Source organism: Antennarius striatus, chromosome 1, assembly GCF_040054535.1.
Source record: "Antennarius striatus isolate MH-2024 chromosome 1, ASM4005453v1, whole genome shotgun sequence".
NCBI lineage: Eukaryota > Metazoa > Chordata > Actinopteri > Lophiiformes > Antennariidae > Antennarius > Antennarius striatus.
Window position 1 is genome coordinate 23,801,773 of NC_090776.1, and position 20,934 is coordinate 23,822,706.

At 38.0% G+C, this 20,934-nt stretch overlaps 1 protein-coding gene across 1 annotated transcript in view; it reads left to right on the forward strand.

Moving 5' to 3' along the window:
* Positions 1–20,934, forward strand: part of luzp2 (leucine zipper protein 2) — a 148,495-nt gene that overhangs the window by 65,605 nt on the left and 61,956 nt on the right. Inside the window, exons 2-4 of the mRNA XM_068319528.1 lie at positions 7,857–7,974; positions 13,949–14,019; positions 19,300–19,381. Of these exons, the coding sequence (XP_068175629.1) occupies positions 7,857–7,974; positions 13,949–14,019; positions 19,300–19,381 (271 nt within the window). The remainder of the gene's footprint in view (positions 1–7,856; positions 7,975–13,948; positions 14,020–19,299; positions 19,382–20,934) is intronic.

Below are 20,934 nucleotides of genomic sequence, written 5' to 3' on the forward strand. Positions count from 1 at the left end.
GGTACGTATTTAATATGATATTATATGTTTTTATTCTTATTTATTGACAGTTTTCTCGTTTGCCTGCGTCCTTGCGTCTTTGATGCACATTTTTTGACGGGGATGCACGATCATCAGACAACGTGCATCCCTCCGACGCAAGCTTTAAATACTTACAATAAAAAAAAAAATCGATGCTACCTTTTTCAATATAATATCGGGAAAAATTGCACCTCCATTCAACAAAAATATTCACAATTTATCAAATTCTCCACTTAAATTTCGAACCCGGAAATCGCCATTATGATTTGATCTCGCGCAAGTTTCTCGTCACGAGACTCATCTGTTAATTTCCATGGCCATAGGTACTGTATATAAAATGAAGCACTTAGGCGTACAGACTACTTCTACAAACATTTGTGAAAGAATGGTTTGCTGACAGGATCTCAGTGAATTCCAGGATTGTATAGCAATAGTATGGTACCTCTACAATAAGACTAATAAGGTTTTTTTTACAATAAGTTTTCACAATTAAATGTAGTAGTTCTATAACAAAGTGGACGTAATTTGCAAGAACAATAACTCAGTCTTGAAGTGGAAGGCCATGTAAAATGACAGAGCATGTTCAGTGGATGCTGAGGCGCATAATGAGCAGAGATCACCACCTTTCTGCAGTGTCAGTAGCTACAGACCTCCAGACTCAACAACATTGTGTAGAAAGCTTCATTAAATGGGTTTCTATCGTCAAGCAACTGCATCCACGTAATACATCACCAAATGCAATACAAAGTTTTGGATGCAATGGTGTAAAGCCTGCTACCACTGGACTCTCGAACAGTGGAGACATGGACTCTGGATGAGTCACGCCTCTCCATTTGGCAATCTAAAAGATAAGTCTGGGTTGGTAGTTGCCAGGACAACAGTACTTGTCTAACTGTATTGTGCCACGTTTGGTGGGGATTATGGTGTGTTTTTTTTTTCTTTGGGAGTTGGGCTGGGCCCTATAGTTCTTGTAAAATTAACTCTTAATGCGTCAGCATAACAACAATTTTGGACAACTTCATGCTTCAAACTTTGTGGGAACAGTTTGGACATTTATCTTTCTTGTTCCAAAATGACTGCATACCAGGGAACACAGCAAAATTCAACAAAGACATAGATGAGTGAGTTTGGTGTTGAAGAACTTGACTGACCTTCACAGAGTCCTGACCTCAACCTGATAGAACATCTTTGAGTTGAATAAGAGCAGAGACCGAGTCAGGCCTTTGTGTTCAATGTCAGTATCTAACCTTACAAATGTGCTTGTGGTTGAATGATCCAACATTTCCTTAAACACACCCCTTAAACTTTATGGAAAATCTTCCTAGAATAGTTGGAGCTGTTATAGCTGAAAAGGGTGGGCAGACATCATATTAAATCCTATGGTTTAAAACTGGGATACTACTCAAGTTCACATGCATGTGAAGGCAGACAAGTGAATACTTTTGGCAATGTAGTGTACAATGATCATAACCCATTTGATTTTAGTTTTTGCCAATTTAACCATTATCATGGCCAATATTTCATTATGTTCTTGAACAATATCATAAAACTGATTTTTTATTTTTAACTTTAAAAAGTTTATCAGAGGCTCCAGGACCTCTGTATGCAAATTACCATAAATGTAGAGAACACTGTGCTTCGATCCAATCTATATGAAAAAATTTAAACAGTTGGGTCACAAGGTTGTCCAGAGAAGTTTTACTGTTGTGTTTGTTTCTGTATACTGTAACAGTTCACAGGTTACACTTTACCAGAAGTTCAGCCTGAGCTTCTACAGCTCTCTCTGTGAGGCCTTGACTTCCTTCATTGAGACATTACTTGGATGTTGTCTGTAGCATACAGTGGCATCTCCCTTAGTCTCAGCAGTTCTGTTTCACACTGCAGGGTCAGCCACATATAACTCTAGGATAGACTTTGACTGCAAGGGTAAAAAAATATTTGTCCTCAATAACCAAAGCCAATAAATGATGCCTCCCCCACAGTCTGGTCTATTTGACGGGTTTCAAGAAGATATCCAGGGACTGATTTTCAAACTGCAGATGTGTGAAATGAAATATTTCATTATCTCATCACCACTGCTTTATGGCCATGTGCCTGGTGGTGTCATTTCTGATTATAAGCCTTTCTTGTCAAACATTCTGCTCCTTTTTATCACACTTCTCTGCCTTCAAAAAGAGGATATTTGTATGAAAGGAGGCTGCTGGAACACTGCTTATTATGAGGTTATAGTGCAATCATGCAGCTGTTATCATTTGCTTGTTGTAATGAACAATGCAGAGTGTACTGGGTAGAAAGAAGCTAAAGCTTTATCTAAGGACCTTGTGATAGAGATGTTTCTGTGTCAGTTGGCCTCGAATTATGGGTTTTATTCATTTCACAGATACCCAAGGGCCTATTCCATTGGGTAATGAATAATATGGCGGACAGGGAAGAATCTCTAAGCCCATCTTCTCCTGCTGCATGAACTTGCAATAAATTTTCAGCCAGTGCCATATGGTGGCAAGTGATGTGTGGGACTGAGTATGCCGTGTTATTTATTTATTTCCCAGGTGTTGCTTTTCTATTGGTGATTTATGTGTTATTGTGTATGATCTGCTGTTGGGATCTATGACATGGGGGTGCAGGGTTTTGGAGGATGGCCCAGGCTGAAACGAAGCCATGGATTTAGAATTATGTGGCAGCATTGGGCTCTATGCATAGGCATTAATTATTTTTATTTATTTATTTTTGCATCTACCATTGCAATTGAGGAAAGATTTATCATATTATCTTTGAAAATCAATTCTTGTGAAAGGTAAAAGGGTTAAGGAGTATATTAACGTTTTTGCGAGTTCCATTATGCATTTAGCAAGGATTTATTTGGCTTAATGAAAGGGATATGCTTTGCTTCAAGCTGTTGCTGACATTTGGAATCTATCACAATGAGTAAATTAATTAATTAGTAATTTCATAAAGAAGCAAATAGAAAAATATTTTGATCTTTTGAATTTAATCATGGAAGAAAAAGTAAAAGCTATTTTTTCAATAGATTGTATTTTAAGGGTTTTTTTATTACTGTCACAAAAGGGCAACACACATTTACCAAAGAAACAAGATAAAACAAATAAAACAAAACGAAACAAAAAATAAAGAAAACAACAACTGCCAGTTCATATAAAAGATACCAGTATGCCCAGTATCTATAAGCCAAGTCCAAAAGTCCAAAAAACTATAAAGAATATCCACAAGCTTTGAATAGTCAGGGTTCCATGCCATTGGGATGTATTGAAGTCAAGGGAGGGCAAAATTAAGGGGCAAGTCCCAGAAAGCACTTTACACAAGAGCAATACACTTGCAGTACAACCCAGACTTATCCCTTTACACTTAATCCTGAGACTGTCTCTTATTAGTGAATGTGGGGTACAACCCAGTATTGCACATAGGCTGTCAGGACTTAATGGGGTTTGTACATGATGCTGTAGGTATTAAAAACATCAACCCAAAAGACTGAGAGCTTAGGACATGACCAAAAAAGATTACCCAGAGTCCCCTTACTTGCCTTATATTTATCAAAGGTGGCAGAAACACAGGAGAACATCCTATTCAGTTTGGTTTTTTGGAAATTGCAGCCGATTCTGCCGATTAATTCTCTCTAGTGCCGCTCACTATAGCCCGTCGTCAATGTACTCTCGACTGTGTCTTTCACCTAAACTTCTTCAATGTGCAAGGAAGAGGTAACCCATGGAAACAGGGCAACTATGAAATTTGTGTTGTGTTACGCTGGCTTTAAGGAAGGATTGTGTCACATTGGAGCATAAAAGGAAAGATCAGGGAAATTCAAAGCACAAATCTTCAAGAAGTTTGATAGAATAAAGTCGTCTTTAAGTTATTTGATTGGTATTGTATACAGTATCTGGTTTTTAAAATAGAAAAAGTGCTAATAAAGGTTCCAACAGATGTTGTAGACTTGTGGGATTCCATCACAGGTCAAGCGGGGTAGACAATACTCTCATAATCAGTACAGAGAGCATGGTTCCAAAATCCCCATGTTCTTATCTTGGCCATCAGATCACTATAGTACTTACATTGAAAGCCAAAGTGCTGTTGCTAGGCATTGAGCACAGATGATGGTCGGCCATTTTCTGACGTATAAATGCCCCACATCGAATTCATGTTGACAAACATGTTTGACACATGACAATATTTGTTTGCCTGTTGTTTTTTTTTATTAGAGTCACAAAGTGTATCGTTTATGTTTCTTAATCGCCCCATTTCTATTTTTGTTGTTTGTTTTTTTTGGGTTTTTTTGCTACAAATGCACCTGGGGGGGATAGTCCTCATCTCATTGCCCACGGAACCCTGTTTTTATATACAATTATAATAAAATTAAATAATTCCTTCCTTCCTTCCTTCCTCCCTCCCTCCCTTTCTTCCTTCCTTCCTTCATTCACGGAGCTGTTATGCTTATAAACGTGTTGATCAATACACGCGGATACAGGACAGAGATTTTTTTTAAAAAATGAAATGTGGACGCAATGTTTTTTCTAAGCAGAGGGGAAAAATATTTGTTCTTAAAAATACCCAACTACGTGTGGACATGGCCTAAGACAACCGTTGACGACTTGAAGTTCCTTGCATATGGCCTCTAGTCGGCATCTGTTAAAGTCTCATCCATGCGTTCTATGTGTCCTCCAACGTGATACTTGTTCTGTAGTGCAGTCAGGTTTACATCAGTTGAGTCAAGGCATCCCTCTATAGACATTTTGAGGTCTTTAACTAGCTTGGAAACACTATTTAGTGGCACATTTCCTTGTTTCATGATAGCGGCTAATACTGCCTCATTGCGAGCCTCAACGGATGCTTCTTTCCAGCTTTGAGTTTTGTTCTTTTGAATGTGCGACTTAAAAAATGAGCCCAGTAGTCTACAATACAACTTAAATGATAAACTATGACATACGAAATGACTGCTGCAGCAAAAACCTTTTAAATTTCAAAATTCTGTAAATGTTTGCACACTATGTGTGGAAGCCAAATTTCCACTTTTAATTTGTTGTTGTCAGTCATTTCTGCACAATATTCACCTGTTGATGTAAGCCAGGATAAGTTTTAGGATATTTAGTTTAGGCACTTCAAATAATGAAAAAATGCTTAACTTGGTTATATATTCAAAAATGCAACAATGAATTAGGAGGCGGTTACGTATATGTTCCCTTTTTTAAGACTGCAGTAGGAACTTTAATATTATGTCCGGTAAAACAATTTCCCGTCCATCTTAGTGTGCCAAAATATTTGAAATTTTAATGTTTATCAGTCTTCTTCCAGAAATTCATTGAAGCTGTGTGTAGAGAGGAGAACTTCTGAAGCAGTCCAATTAGGCCTGTATGGTAGAGTAGTAAGGCGAAAGCCCCCCTCAGGAAAAGTCACATCACAGCATGCCTGAAGTTTGCCAAAAGGCATCTGAAGGACTCTTAGTCCATGAGAAGCAATGTCTGGTTTGATGAAACAAAGATGGAACTCTTTGGCCTTAATGTCAAGTGTCATCTTTGGAGGAGACCTGGCACCACTCATCATCTGGCCAGTACCATCCCTACAGCAAAGCACAGTGGGGGCAGCATCAGGTTGTGGGAAGGTTTTTCAGTGGCAGGAATTGGGAGGCAAGTCAGGATAAAGGGAAAGATGAATGCAGCATTTTAAATCAAGAGGTCCAGACTGGGGTAAAGATTCATTTTCGAACAGGACAATCCTGAGCGCACAATCCTGAACACACAGGGCATTCACAGTGTGTGTGTGTGTGTGTGCGCGCATGCGCGCGTGTGTGTGTCTATACACACAGTACGCCCTCTTTACTCGCGGTTAATGCGTTCCAAGAACATAACGAATTCCGCAATAAAGCGACTAACCATTTATCTTATTATTTACGGTACTTTAAATGTTTATGAACCCTTCCCATACTAATATTACCTTTTCCCACACTCTTTTCGACTGTTTAAAGCACCTTCATGTCTCATGAAAGTGCGTTGCGTTCTGAGACTCATGGAACGTAGCGCACCACCGGATGACGTCATCCAATAGATACGTGTATGGTATCACATGACTACCTACCAAAAATCCCCGATGAGGTGAAGTTGCAAGTGTTGATGCGTGAATGCGTGAGGGCGCAAGAACAAGAACACTGTCTTCATGTTGTTGTTGTGAGGTATTGTGTGGAATTTTGAGGAAAGGAAAATAATTAAATACATTTTGGAGTTGGACTGCAACACGACAAAATGTGGAAAAAGTGAAGCACTGTGAATACTTTCAGATGGACTGTAAATCAGTGAATGCATCTTGAAGAGTGAAATTGGTTTGCTCTTTATACATTTCCTAAGTTGTTAATTATGTCGGCCCCAGGGTGCAAATTTCTTTCTACCTTTTCTTTTTTTCTTCAAAGTAAAATAGGCCCAGTGAGGCTCACAAAATGTGCAGCAGGGCCATTAAATCCAACAGTCTGATACACATTTTGCACTTGCATTAACCACCTCTCCTTTTCGTACAACTCCATTCCAATTCTATTATTAAGATTACATTCTGACACTTGTACATGACCTCTTCTTGTTATGTGTTGGATGTGTAGAATGGTGGTGCTCAATTTTATAGACACTGGCAATTAGAAGACTCAAGGGGTCATCAAAATAATAAAATTTGAAGAAATCCAGGGCCTAAAGGCTCTTTTAGTAGCAGCATAATTCAGATATAATTGAGTTTATACACCTCCCAGAAGAATTGTTGCTGTTCTTGAGTCTGTAAAGAGGATGTCAGATTAAATGAAAAATTGATTTTTAGATTTGTGTCAGGCAGTCAAAACCATCATGTGGTAACTCATAGCTCCTTTTCTCTGATCACACTGATTGAAAGCGTTCAACAAAAATCAGGTTGTTAACTTCGCATCAGCTGTCACATGTTACCTCCACTAAGGATGTCATGCATTGTATCAGGAAAAGCTACTGCTCAAGTTTCTATGAAAGTTATCGAATTGATGTGGCGTGGGCCTATTAAGGACCCATGTAATTTTCAAGGGAAAATAAGTGCACAGAAAAATTATTACATTTTGTCTGAGTAGGATTTGGTAGTGGGCCCCCCACCTCCAGTCCTTCAAATATCCATGACTCAGACACAGCTGTGAAGACAGATTTTAAGATGGTTGCTATGCTTTTAGCCTTTTGTCTGCCCTCACATGTTGTTCACTGTTATTGGCTGGGGGCTACAATAACAATAAGAATAAAATGAATGTGCCCACAGGGTCTTTACAGAGACACATGTCTCATTGATAATAAGTGGAGATTTGGCAGTGACACTAATGTTCAGCTATGCACAACCATACTTTGACATAATTGCAATAATTTTCCAAATATATACACAGATATTGTGGTTGTGGTTGCAGTTTTGCATAAAAGAGGAAAGCTTTGTCTCAGAGAGATACTTATGCAAAATCCATCAAGACAATCTTTATAATGCTTATAGTTAGTGAACGCCTGTTTTAAAGTTATATTTGTCTCTCTAGAAGTAGTAGTAATAATAGTAATAATTGATAAATGATGCCATCCAGTGAAAATCAGGCTTTCACAAGATTGATGAATAACTTAAGAATAGTATTAAACTCTATTTAGATGGAATGTATAACACTTTTTGTTTCACTTACCTAAGGTCTATGCAAGGTCTATATTAGCGTGTTCACTGACTACTCTACCCTTAAGCTTTAACAATTCCGCGCTATTTTAAAACAAGAACTTCTCCCAAGAGTTGCAGTAACAATTGAATTCTTTCAGCCAGTGATGCACATTTAATAATGAAATGTTGCTTTGTCATTCTCTCAACAGACAAAGCTATGATGGGTTGGAAAAGAAGCTAAAGGAAGTCTTCAATGAACGGAGCAGCATTCTGCACCAGCTCTCCAAGACATCAAAGGAGCTGGAGAGCATAAAAGGCAACCTTCAGGTTTGGACGTTTCTGACTAAGAACAATGTTTAAAGGTTTCGTTGGCCTGGAGTTGAGGACCACATGTCATTTCCTATACTCATCTTCAGATGATTCTTACTTGACCTGACTCTACCTACTTAATGTTAGTTACTTTACTCAACAATAACTAAACTAATTAATTTCATCATTTAATTAGATATATTTTAACATTTTATTAACTGGGCTGATGTCAAACAAAAATGATGTGCACATTAACAATTTCCATTGACTTGATTTTAATAATAATATATAATAATATTAAATCTGTGCTTATAATAAATACATCAAATGTTTTCAAACTAGAACTGTAAATACAAATCTGTGTTAAATTAAAAAAAAATCACTGTCATTCTGTTCTTGCCCACAAAATGCTTCACATGCATGTGGTTTTTATGCTGGAAAATTAAGAGAATTGTAATAATTAAATTAGGCCTGAACACCATGATAGTACAATATAAGCCAATCCTATAATGAGGATGATTTAACACAAATAAATATAATACAGAAAAATCATTATATTAATGACTTCATAAGAGACCTTGTAGTTGGTGATGATGAGGATTGAAATCTGTGTTGCAGACAAAGATATCTGTTTGTTTTACCATGTTGGACATTTCATCAAGTAATGCTCCTTATTATACTGTCAGTATTATTATTCTCTGAGTATTTTACGAAACACAATTATCTCAGTGCCAGATAGAGCACATCACTCCCCACCAGTCAGTTAAGGTCAACTTCATTACAGCTCTTGGAAATGACAAGAAATGAACAGAAACTCAATTATACATTCACATATTTTAAACATTTAGTATTTGTCAGTCACAGCACAGAGCCCAACAAAGATCTTGCCAAAAATGTCTTCCTTTGACATTTAGACCTTGGGCACCAGAAGCCTCACATTTACAGTGCTCCCAAAGCGGCATTGATTGCAGGATTTTCATGTTTTTAGGACTCAGGCAACTTTTAACAACCAATAGAATTTTCATAAAATCAATAATCAAGGAAGTTATATGCATAAATTTTCATCGTTTGTGAGCAATTTCCCATGTATCTGGAAAAAGCTCATGTAGTCTAGTTATCATCATCCCGTGGCAGGCTCTGATGTTAGTTCACTCCAGGCAAGTGCAGTTGGCATCTGTCTTGGCCCTGGGCCCTGCGCCAACATGATGGTCAGGGCACAGGTTGGGTGAGATTTGGAATAATGTGCTGTGGAATAAATCATTTTGCAAGGGTAAAATATAATCTACATAAACCTCTATGACTTTTAAAGATAACCAAGTCAATAGGGAGAAACATTTAGTATTTCTGGAAAGATTTTTTGGAGCAAGTGTTTATAGTCTCAAGGATTTGCTCATAAGCGGAGGTCGGCAACCTTCATAATTAAACTTTGTATATTGGAAAATTTTGGTTTTGGCAGCGGCTCCTGGGTGAGCCCTTGTGAAGCTGTTAGTATAAGAATAGAGATTATTTTACCCTTGACCTAAGTGTGGGCTGTGTTAATAATTTGAATTGGACTTTGTAATATAACCTGCGACATTTACACATAATTTAAAAGGAGAGTCTTTCTGTTATAATTAGATAACCTGAAGGGGGCGTACCACTGCCTTTCTCATTCCTAATATCAAACACAGCAGCTTCATCAGGGTCACTAATCTTCAAACCATGACTCCTCGAGCATCAGTTTTGCATGTGCAGGACTCTGTGTAGGGTTAGGGTTAGGGGTTAGGGTTAGGGTTAGGGTTAGGGTTAGGGGTTAGGGTTAGGGTTAGGGGTTAGGGTTAGGGTTAGGGTTAGGTCAAATTTCAAAATTCTTTTTTTAGACAAGGCAAATTAAAACAAATGTAATTCTCTCTGCTACATTCATGGATATTACTAGCTATCCCCGGCCAATAACCTGATTCCAACTGGATCCTCTCCCCATATAGTTTTTAAGAGTTAAGAGTTAAAGGCACCACTGCACACTATCTGATCAGTCTATTATTAACAGCCCTTTCTTCTAGATGTGTGCCTGCTCTCTTTAAAGCCCCGTCCACACGGTCCCAGATCTTTTTGAAAACACAAATTTTTTTGTTGTGGTTATGCCTTCCATCCACACAACAACGGAGATATCCGACAACACAACTTTTTGAAAATGCTGGCGAAAGTGAAGATATTTGAAAAGGCCAGGTCTGCGTTTTCATGTGGACGCAGTATCTGCAACTTTTTCCATCCGAGGGGCATGTCTCTGTGACAAAAACCGCTGTGACGTAATGCGTTAGACCTTTGTCTATATATACAAACAAAATGGATGGTACTAAAACTAACTAAAACCAGCTATTTTCTGACGTATAACAGCTCCACGTCGAAGACGCGTTGATAAACATGCTTGACATTTGAATATTTATTCATCTGTTTCTTTCTTTTTGAGTCATAAAGTTTATATATTTATTTATTTATTCATTCATTCACGTTCCTTGCCAAAGACCCCGACATGAGTTCTGGGTCAGACCGGGTCGCGCTGCCTGCTGGTGGGAGAGCTCTGATGGAGATCGTCCCCCAGGAGGAACAGCGTGAATTTCCACACGTCCTGGTCCTCTCGCCTGTCGTACTTGGAGTTGTTCAGCTTATAAACGTGTTGATCAATGCAATTCTATGGCTACGCGTGGATGGAGATTTTTTCTATGCGGGGTGAAATAGTTGCGTTTTCAAAAAGAACCGGCACCGTGTGGACATGGCCTCAGATTACACGTGTTGAGTCACATCTGAAAGGCACAATACTGGAACTGGCAGACAGGCAGAATTTTTTTCCTGTTACTACATTGCCATTTATTTAGTAGAATGTCAGAGAGAGTACCTAGAGGCACTACTTATCAATTACATTTATGGATCATGGGGGGATTTTTGAGAGCTGCACAGTGCAATCTTCTGAGTGACATACTGTAATATTATTGGCTTGTGACCTGGTATAGTGCTCTGTGTTCGTGTTGCTACCTAAGGGCAGTCATCAACAACAATGAAAACACATTTCTTATTGAGAGATTTTGAAACTGAGAAGGAATCACTCATAGATACATCCTTCCCCCAGATAATGGACTTCCGATGTAAAATCTATAGGAAAAAAAAAACCTAGTAACTTTCAACTTTTAATAGTCTTATCTTTTGAGTATTCTGTGAGAAAGTCTGGCCAAGCTTGAAATATTTCAGGACATCAGATACATGATCAGTTTTAATGGCACAAAAAAAGACTGACATGCTTTTGTGACTCCGAGCGTGGACAGGAGACAAATTATTAACTTAGTCATGCATTTCTTTTTGAGCTGCACTGGTTGCCCATCAAATTTATAATACATTTTAAAATTGTATGAAGTATCAATAACATCATCTATGACCGTGTAAGCAGTAACACCAAATACTAGATTGTTTTCTGTTATATGAAAATGCTTGGTTGAGTACAGTAAAAAGTGTTTTGTGTCAAAACTAGGGATGAGCGAGTACACCACTATCGGTGTCAGTATCTGTATCTGCTCAACCATCTAAATTATCTGTATCTGTATTTGTACTCGGAATGGGCAGGACTTAAACCGGAAGTGGTTGCAGTTTGACTGAAAATGTGCGGGGCTTCAATCCATACATTATTTTAAGTCTGAAATTGATATGAATTGATTAGAAATTGCTGTATTTATTGTTTTTTAAAAAAAAACGTTTTACAGGACAGCCTGAAATTGAGATTCAAATCAATTTTTTTTATTACAAGAAGAGAGAGAGAGAGAGAGCAAGTGTGTGTGTGTGTGTGTGTGTGTGTGTGTGTGTGTGTGTGTGTGTGTGTGTGTGTGTGTGTGTGTGTGTGAGCGAGTGCGTGTGAGTGCGTGCATGCGTGTGTGTGTAACAGTTAAAGTATCTATACAGTATTATTAATTTGAACTGAAGTGAGAAAGTGTCAAACTAAGAGCAAGCAGGTAAAACAACAACAACTGGAGTGTAGGCTGTGACCAATGCAACACGAGCAGTTTTCAGCTCTCTCTGGTCAAATGCACCGCGTACGTGCAACAATAAAAGAAACAGGTTCACCAAGTAACCTTAAATTGATGAAATAGAGGCAGGCTGAAGAAAACCTAAGGATAGCAATGTGAGCTACAGTGAAGCCATGCACAGAGAGATCAGTCAATGTCTGTGTGTGCGTTCAAGAATGGGGCAGCGACAGTTCTGTCTCTGTAAGGAGGGGCGGGTGCTGTGTGTGACTGGCCAATCACAGAATGTGTTATGAGGATTTTCCTTTTGCACGAACACGAGTATTAACAAGTTTTACTTTTGTCATGCTTCTACTCGTCAAAAATGCTTTATCCGTAACGGATACTCGTCTGAAACAAGTACCTAGCTCAACCCCAGTCAAAACTATAGATTAATTCCATCTGTTAGATGTTTTGATTGTGTATAGAAAAATAAAAACATCACAATATGTCAGGTACAATTGGAGTTTTTGATTCACAAGCGAATTGGTTGACTGTGAGATGGTAAACCATATCCTCTGACATGGAATTTTCTATTCATATAATTATGCTTGCTTGTACTGACAGCATGACATGAATGTTATTGGCCAAACATACTGTATACTTTACTTTAAATGCATTAAACACCAGAATGATTACAGCACAGCAATTCATGTAAAGGACAGTCATTGAAGCAATCAAAAAAAATTACATGAATTTTGATGTGAGAATGTGAGATCATCAACTATCATCATATTCAGTGTAAGTGATTTGATGTAACTGAGGTTAACAATGCTTAAAACTGGCCCGATTTTGGTGTGAAAGTAAAGGGGTTGCTTTATGGAGAACAAAATTATACAAAAATCTTCAATATTTCAAAGCTGTACTCCAGGCTATATTATGCACCAGGCCTTGATTTTAGATACATGATTTTTTATCTTTTATATTGAACTTGTCTTAAGCACCTGAACTCATACACTGCAATGAGCCAAAGCTCAGCTCTCTAGTGGCTAGTTGAATATATGTCTCTCGCAATTTGTAGCCTGCATCTAGTATTCGAAAACTGGCATGCAAACAGGAAGTGCACTCAATTTATTTAGCAAAAATATTTCTAGTTTCAGAGGGTAAAACAGTGCTTACAAATATTATTTTTTACCTTTGATTATATAGTCCTTTTGTCTGTCATTCTTCAATGGCATAATGTATGAATTATTGAATATTAACATACAGAAAATGAACAAAATCAAGTAATCCTGGGAATAACATACAATTCCATTATTTATTTGCACAGTTCAACAATAGTTTGGCTGAAGTGAATACACATCCTAGCTAATTTCACCCATCTCGTCCTTCAGGATAAGTGTGCATGAAGTAAAGAAGGGAGCTCCCCTCTTTGCAAATTTGACACAGGGTTCATGGAAATGTGATAATTTCCACAGATGGTACATTCAAGAATATTAACTAAAAGTAGCTCTCCCTCTAAGTCCACATTTTTGGAAATGTCTCTTTTCAGCTCAAAACAAATATAAATATCTTGGGGGAGCTTATGTGGCAATAAGAGACCTGCCTAATCCATAATTACCCATCAGGCAGATGTTTAGACGCCAGTGCATCTCAATCCGTTTGCCTGCCTGCATCCTTTCTAGCACTTTCATACAACACTGATCACCAGAAGATTGTATCCTATTTAGTTATTTGCGATGTCAACAGCAATTTAGACTTTCTGCATAATATTAAAGTATTCACCTCAATTATTTTATGATTCTTGGGCTTCTCACAACTTAATACTGTATTTTGCTTTGATGTTTCTTTGAATGAACATGCAATAATGAAAATGTAAGAACATTTTGAAATATTTACCATGAGTTCAGAGGAAATATTTGCTTTACCTGGTCTTTTGTGCGCATTTTAAAATGTTGCAGGTCAACAGCTGAGATGCAAAACTGCCTCTTTCCTGGAAAAAAAACAAATCTTTCTTTCTCTTTTAGTCACTGAAAAATGATGACTCAGTCGCTAAGAAGGATGTGCAGAGGATTCTGGAGCTCAGCCACACACAGAGGTAAAGTGGGGCATCATGAATGACTCACATGTAAGATACCAGCATATTGTCGTCAGTGTCAACATGAAGCATGTCTGATGTCTGTCTAATGTAAACATTGGAATTGGTTGAAGAATTTATGAAAATGAAAATGATGTTGGGAGGAAAGATAATGATTAAAAACTATGTAAAATATATTTTGAAAATTTATTTTATATCCATCCATCTATCCATCCATCTTATTCTGCTTATCTGGGGTCGGGTCACGGGGGCAGCAGCTTAAGCAGGGAAGCCCAGCCTTCCCTCTCCCTAGCCACTTCGTTCAGCTCCTCCGGGAGAATCCCAAGGAATTCCCAGGCCAGCCGGGAGACATAGTCTCTCAAGCGTTTCCTGGGTCGTCCCCAGGGCGTCCAGGAGGCATCCTAACCAGATGCCCGAGCCATCTCATCTGGCTCCTCTCGATGCGGAGGAGCAGCGGCTCGACTGAGTCGCTCCCGGATGACCGAACTTCTCACCCTATCTCTAAGGGAAAGCCCGGACACCCTGCGGAGGAAACTCATTTCGGCCGCTTGTATCTGGGATCTTGTTCTTTTGGTCACGACCCACAGCTCGTGACCATAGGTGAGCGCAGGAATGTAGATCGACCGGTTTATTTTATATACATTCATTCATTCATTTTCTGCCATTGGAATGTAGCCACTGGAGTGGCAGAGAAGTACTTAGGGGTCAACAGTCCAGAGCAATGGAGAGTGTGGAAAAGAGGTGAAGAAGCGTGTTCAGTCAGGATGGAACGGGTGGAGAAAAGTGTCAGGTGTGATGTGTGATAGAAGAGTTTCAGCTAAAATGAAAGGAAAGGTGTACAAAACTGTGGTGAGACCAGCAATGTTGTTTGGTCTAGAGACAGTGTCACTGAGGAAAAGACAGGAGACAGAGCTGGAGGTAGCAGAGATGAAGATGCTGAGGTTCTCTTTGGGAGTGACCAGGAAGGATAGGATCAGGAATGAGTACATCAGAGGGACAGCAGATGTTAGAGGTTTTGGAGATAAAGTCAGAGAGGCCAGACTGAGATGGTTTGGACATGTCCAGAGGAGAGATAGTGAATATGTTGGTAGAAGGATGCTGAGTTTTGAACTGCCAGGCAGGAGGCCTAGAGGAAGACCAAAGAGGAGGTTTGTGGATGTAGTGAAAGAGGACATGGAGGTAGTTGGTGTGAGAGAAGAGGATGCAAAGGACAGGTTTAGATGGAGGCAATTGATTCGCTGTGGCGACCCCTGAAGGGAAAAGTCGAAAGGAAAAGAAGAAGAATTCATTTTCTGCTATTTTTTTGCCGTAGCGGGTCACGGGGAGCTGGGGCTCAGCTATCTATCTCAGCTGGCATAGGTCGTGAGGCGGGGGACACTCCGGGCACGATACCAGTGTACCGCAGAGCCACATACGAATACAGACAACCATACACACACACACACACACACTCACTCCATATACAACATTTTTGAAATGTCTTTCCTTTGAGAAAATCATCTGAATCATTTCATCCCACTTCAAAGCGGTGACGTATTGCAATTGTCAGTATTTACGTGTAAGTCCGTTAGTTAGTTAGTCCACCAAATCAGTTAGTCTGCAACCATTGCAGATAGAAAGATGAAACAAAAAACACATTACTCGGGCAGCAAAGGAGATGAAAATGAGATTGTGACCTTGACGTTGAGAAAACTAGGTCAATGTAAAATTTCAACTTTTGTACACTCAGGAACCGAATAAGAAAGATGTGAGAGGGAGAGGGAGGCCAGTGTGAGTAAGGCCATAGATCAAAGCTAGTGCTTTGATCAATGACAGTAGATTAGGGCACTAACTTTGATCTTTGACCTCTGTTATTCTTCTCATTATGCACTTGTCCATTCAGAGATCATACTGTTCTACATACTGTTCTACATGGTTTCACGTCACTTTTTTTCTTTTAATCTAATTTTACAGGAAATGCCCCTTAAAAGGATGATCTTCAATATAACACAAGCACATGCATTTTTAACTGCCTTTTTCACACAGTTTATATCTATTAAATAATTAATCATGAAAAAACTATTCAAATGCATCAGACTTTTAACAAGGCAACACAGTTGATACCAAAAATAAAGCAGCCATGAGCGCCATCATATAAACCAAAAGCGTCCTTTATCAGGGAGGGTCTTTTCGTCAATTAGAATTGATCATATTATATTTAAAAGATTTGGATCACATTTATTGCAAATTGTAAGTGTTAAACTAAGCCGATTTGTTCCATCGGAACAGTGTGAGGTCGGATCAGACTTTATTGACTGTGACTTTGTTGCAAATGTGTTGTCTGGTCTATTTCAAAATTTAAAGACCCAGAATGTTGAAAAAATATGGTACTGACTTTGTGAAAATGTGTGTTCATGATCATATTTATGATAACAATGCAGCCAAAATAAATAACAAATAAATAACATGATAACATTAATACTAACAACATAGCCAATAATATTTCTGGGTTTTTAAAAATTGGCTCATTACATCCCGTTTCAAAGCGGTGATGTACTGTTGGTGTTCGTGTGTCCGTTCGTTCATTCGTCCGTCCGTTCATTCGTATGTCCACCAAATATCTTTGCAATCGTTGCAGATAGAAAGATGAAACAAAAAGAACATTGCACGGGCAGCAAAGGGGATGAATATGAGATGATGACCTCGACCTTGAGAAAACTAGGTCAAGGTCATATTTCAACTTTTATATACACAGGAACCTGATTACATAGAAAGATGAGGGAGAAGGCCAGTGTAAGACCGTAGCTGGTGCTTTGATCTACCTATGCACTAGCTTTGATCTATGGTCTTACTCACACTGGCCTTATCCGTATGCACTAATCTGTGCACTAGTAAGGTACTAATTTCAGGGAACCATGACCTACCCTGAAAGTAAATCAGGGTAAGTCGCGTGATCTTGCAGTCTCTGACTCCCTTGTTATTCCAGTGTTCCCTCGTGCATTCGCGCATCAACTCTTGTGACTTCACCTCATCGCGGATTTTTGGTAGGCAGTCACATGATACCGTATGCACATTCTATTGGCTGACAGCATCCGCAGGTGCGCTCCATTCCGTGAGACACAAAAGTGCTTTAAACAGTCGATAAGAGTGTGGGAAAACGTAATACAGATAGAAGGTGGTATAATGTCAGTATGGGGAGGGTTCATAAATGTTTAAATTACCGTAAATAATAAGATTGTCGTCCTATTGCGGGATTCGTGTGGTTCCTGGAACGTATTACCCTGGGGGATGAGGGCGCACCATATTGTGGTTTTGGTTTTCTTTAGAAGCATAATTTTTCATGTGAAAAATTGTGTTTTATTTTATGACACACCAGATCAAACATCTATGATGTATTGATTTTTTTCCTCCAAGCAAGCTGGAAATGTTTTCACCATTTAAGGTTGTCTGATTAACGTTGTGTGTAATGAGACTTTTAATGATTGGGAGTCATTTGTGGCCTCTGTGCTCTCTGAAATGTCAGCCTGATTGAAGTTCAGCCTCCTGTGTGCAATATCTTGATAGTCAATCAATAGTCACAAGTGCATGGCAGTACTCAGGTGTCATCAAAAAAAAGAAAGAAAAAAAAGACTTAGCCTTGCTAGTATTAGTGTTCCATGTGTGTCGAGTGTGATTACCAGCTGATTTCATCATGGCAGATGTAGACAGGTGATTCATTGCGAGTCTTTTATTTCTGACAACTCTAAAGAGTGATTTGATTGCTTTCTCAAACTTATATTGTTACAAACTTTCATGCAATAAAAAGTTAATCAACAGACTGACAACAAAAACAGAACATTTCAAATAGTTTAAGTTCTGAAAATGTATACCTGAGCTTCTATCTGCTGTTAATGTACAGTATTTGTACTCAGTATGACTTCGTTGATTATATTTGTTGAAGAGTTGGTTTTTACCTATTTTAATTACCTCTATATGTTTCATTTTATCCACACAATATGTAAAAATAAATTAAACACATCATCTGTTGCTTTTTACATTTTGCAAGGCTGAAGTTTTGCCAAAAGACAAGGCATCTGATCAAAAAAATGATAATATGACTTCTGTATACAGTATATATACTTATAAATTGCATGGGTATGCATTCCAAACAAACATTGAGCTTTGTTTCAAAGACACTGACATTTGGTTATGCTATTTTACAGCAACCATATCATTTCTTTTTAAAATTACAGCTATGCTTTGAAATGACAAGAGACTGTTACTTTTAATTTAGATGAACTGTGTTTTTGATTTGATTTCTGCAAGTGTCTTCTTAAGCAATGACCCACATCAACTGTCCACTTGATTCATAATTCAGAGTGTATTGGTGTTATTTGTACACAAGAGCATCAAGCAGCACTAAAATATTCAAGGCATTTTAATGCATCAGCATATATGTTTAACATACAGTATAATCTCACAGCACCAGTCTTCATAGAGAAAACATTAAATCAGACCTGCCTCTTTCAAATGGTTTACTGCATAAGAAAACATAATGAACACATGTGTTTTCTTTGTGCATTCTCCAACCGACCCAGACCCTGCTACCTTTATTGCTTTTTCTATGGTGTTTTTTGAACCGTCCATGATCTCACATGATGTACATCTGGAGACAAACCTTTGAATTTAGACTGGAATTAAAGATGAATTTATAATAAAGATAAAAGAAAATAAATGGCAAACAAAAACATTTTCAGCTACCATAAAAGGAGAAAAGAGAGAAAATTAATATTGCATTGGATTTAATTTAAATATTCAACAAAGACGTCTTCAATAACCCCAGTGGGATCGCCAGTGTGGCATTAATGTTTTGGCATCATTTACACTCATATTAGAATAAGTAAGACTATGCACCATTAAAATATCCACTTCTTTATTCTTAAATTTGCTGGAAATTACATTATTACAGTTAATAGACTTTGCACAAACCAGTCTTTGTTAAATGACATTTTTACTCATGCACAATACTTTGGATTTTTATTCTCATATATTTTACATTGTTGAGTGATCAGAAATTGGTGTGATTTTAATTTTGTGTATTTGTAATACATGTCAACATGCGGCCTTCCTCAATACCAGTTAACTTAAGTGCAGTAATAAAACTTAAGTTAATAAAAGAGGAAGTTGATTTGAGTAAATATGTTACTGTGCAATTAATTTCTGAACAGTGGTATAGACCGGTGTGTTCCCAGGCAGTGGAGGCCTCTGAATGTGTCAGGAGGATGTGCTAACAGTGTTTCTCACTTCCCTCTGACTTGACAGAGAGGAGATGAAGTCCCTCCAGGCAGCCTTGCAGAAGCAGCTGGATGAGGCAAATGAGAGAGCAGAGAAGCAGCAGGCCACGGTAAGACAGAGCTAACCTGACCGTCAGCATCTCCTCTAACCAGCCCCGTCACCTGTCACACAGGCCCCCAGTGATCGACACTCATTACGCAGCACTCAGCATTCTTGCCGCTTTACCTCACCACTTAATTGAAATTCTCAGAGAGAGTGAGAAAAAGCTTTCGGTCCTTCCACAACAGCCCTACAAAATTAAAAAGAACAATCGCAGTTTTAACTTTAGAATATATACTTATCTATCCATCTGTCAGTCTCTCAATTCATAGTATCTACCTATCCATCAGTTCTCCTCTGCCCAGCAAATCATCACTTAATTTATTTTTAAATTAGACACTATTTATAAAAAAAGACACCCCCCCTCAGAAAAAAAAGATAATGACAAAAATATGTAAAAATGTTTTCATAATTTCTTAGAATCTAATATAAAGTTTTGCAAAATTTGTTTGCAGCACCGTAATACAATGTGTTTGGTACATATTTTTTGTGAAGATGTATCCTAAACCTAACCCTTATTATAATAATAATAATAATAATAATAATAATAATAATAATAATAATAATAATAATAATAATAATGGGCGGCATTGGCTCCTCGCGACCCGCAACAGCAAACAAAGTGGTAGACAATGAATGAATGAATGAATAAATTATTAATATTATTATTATTAATAATAATAATAATAATAATAATAATAATAATAATAAGAGGAAGAAGAAGAGTAAGCAAAAAAAACAGTCAATGATTGAGATGAGCCAAATGATTTCTTGTCATTTTTACTTAGCGGCCAACATAACTAATGTAAAATGATGTGAATCCACTAAACTTTTCTGGTACAGTTATTTCTAATCGATATAAAATTAAAGCTGTTTGGTTTTTACAACAAACTTTACATGACTGTGTGCACAAATGATTCTCTATAATAACCAGAATAAGCCATAATAAGAAAAAAAGGTGTGTCTATAGAGTACAAACATTCAACAATATTCATATTTTGAGTAAATAAATTGAACTGATTGTTGTTGTATAAAAGCAATCCTATTAAAAGTCCAGTTTTCCCTTAGGGGTGTTGTGTCGAGATTAAGATTTCAGATTGTTGTCTGTTAACTGATTGGATCTGATTTCTACCATTGAGCTGGCTCCCTACATGCCTTACACTATGTCAGTGTATTTGGATGTTGCTTTGGGGTACTCAGGTACTTACAGATGTCCTTTCTATTATCCGTTTGGCCTTTTAAAGTTGCAGACACTCTAGTACACATGTGTGGGGAACTTGTGTTGAGACACTCTTGTGGTCAGTCCAGACTGATTGATAAGCCTGTTTTTTGGCAGTGTTAGGTTATTTTGCTAGTTTGTGTTTTGATTGTTGTTGTTTTCCATGTGCCTCTGAGCTTTGCTAGTTTAAATACTGATTCATGTCTGGTATCACGGTATCAGCACTTCTCTCATCTATTTTCGGTTCCATCTTACATTCCTCATTGGTGTTCCCATTATGTTGTCGTCATTCTTATTATATTGTATATGTGACCCGTATTAGGACATAGGCTTGTGTGACATTG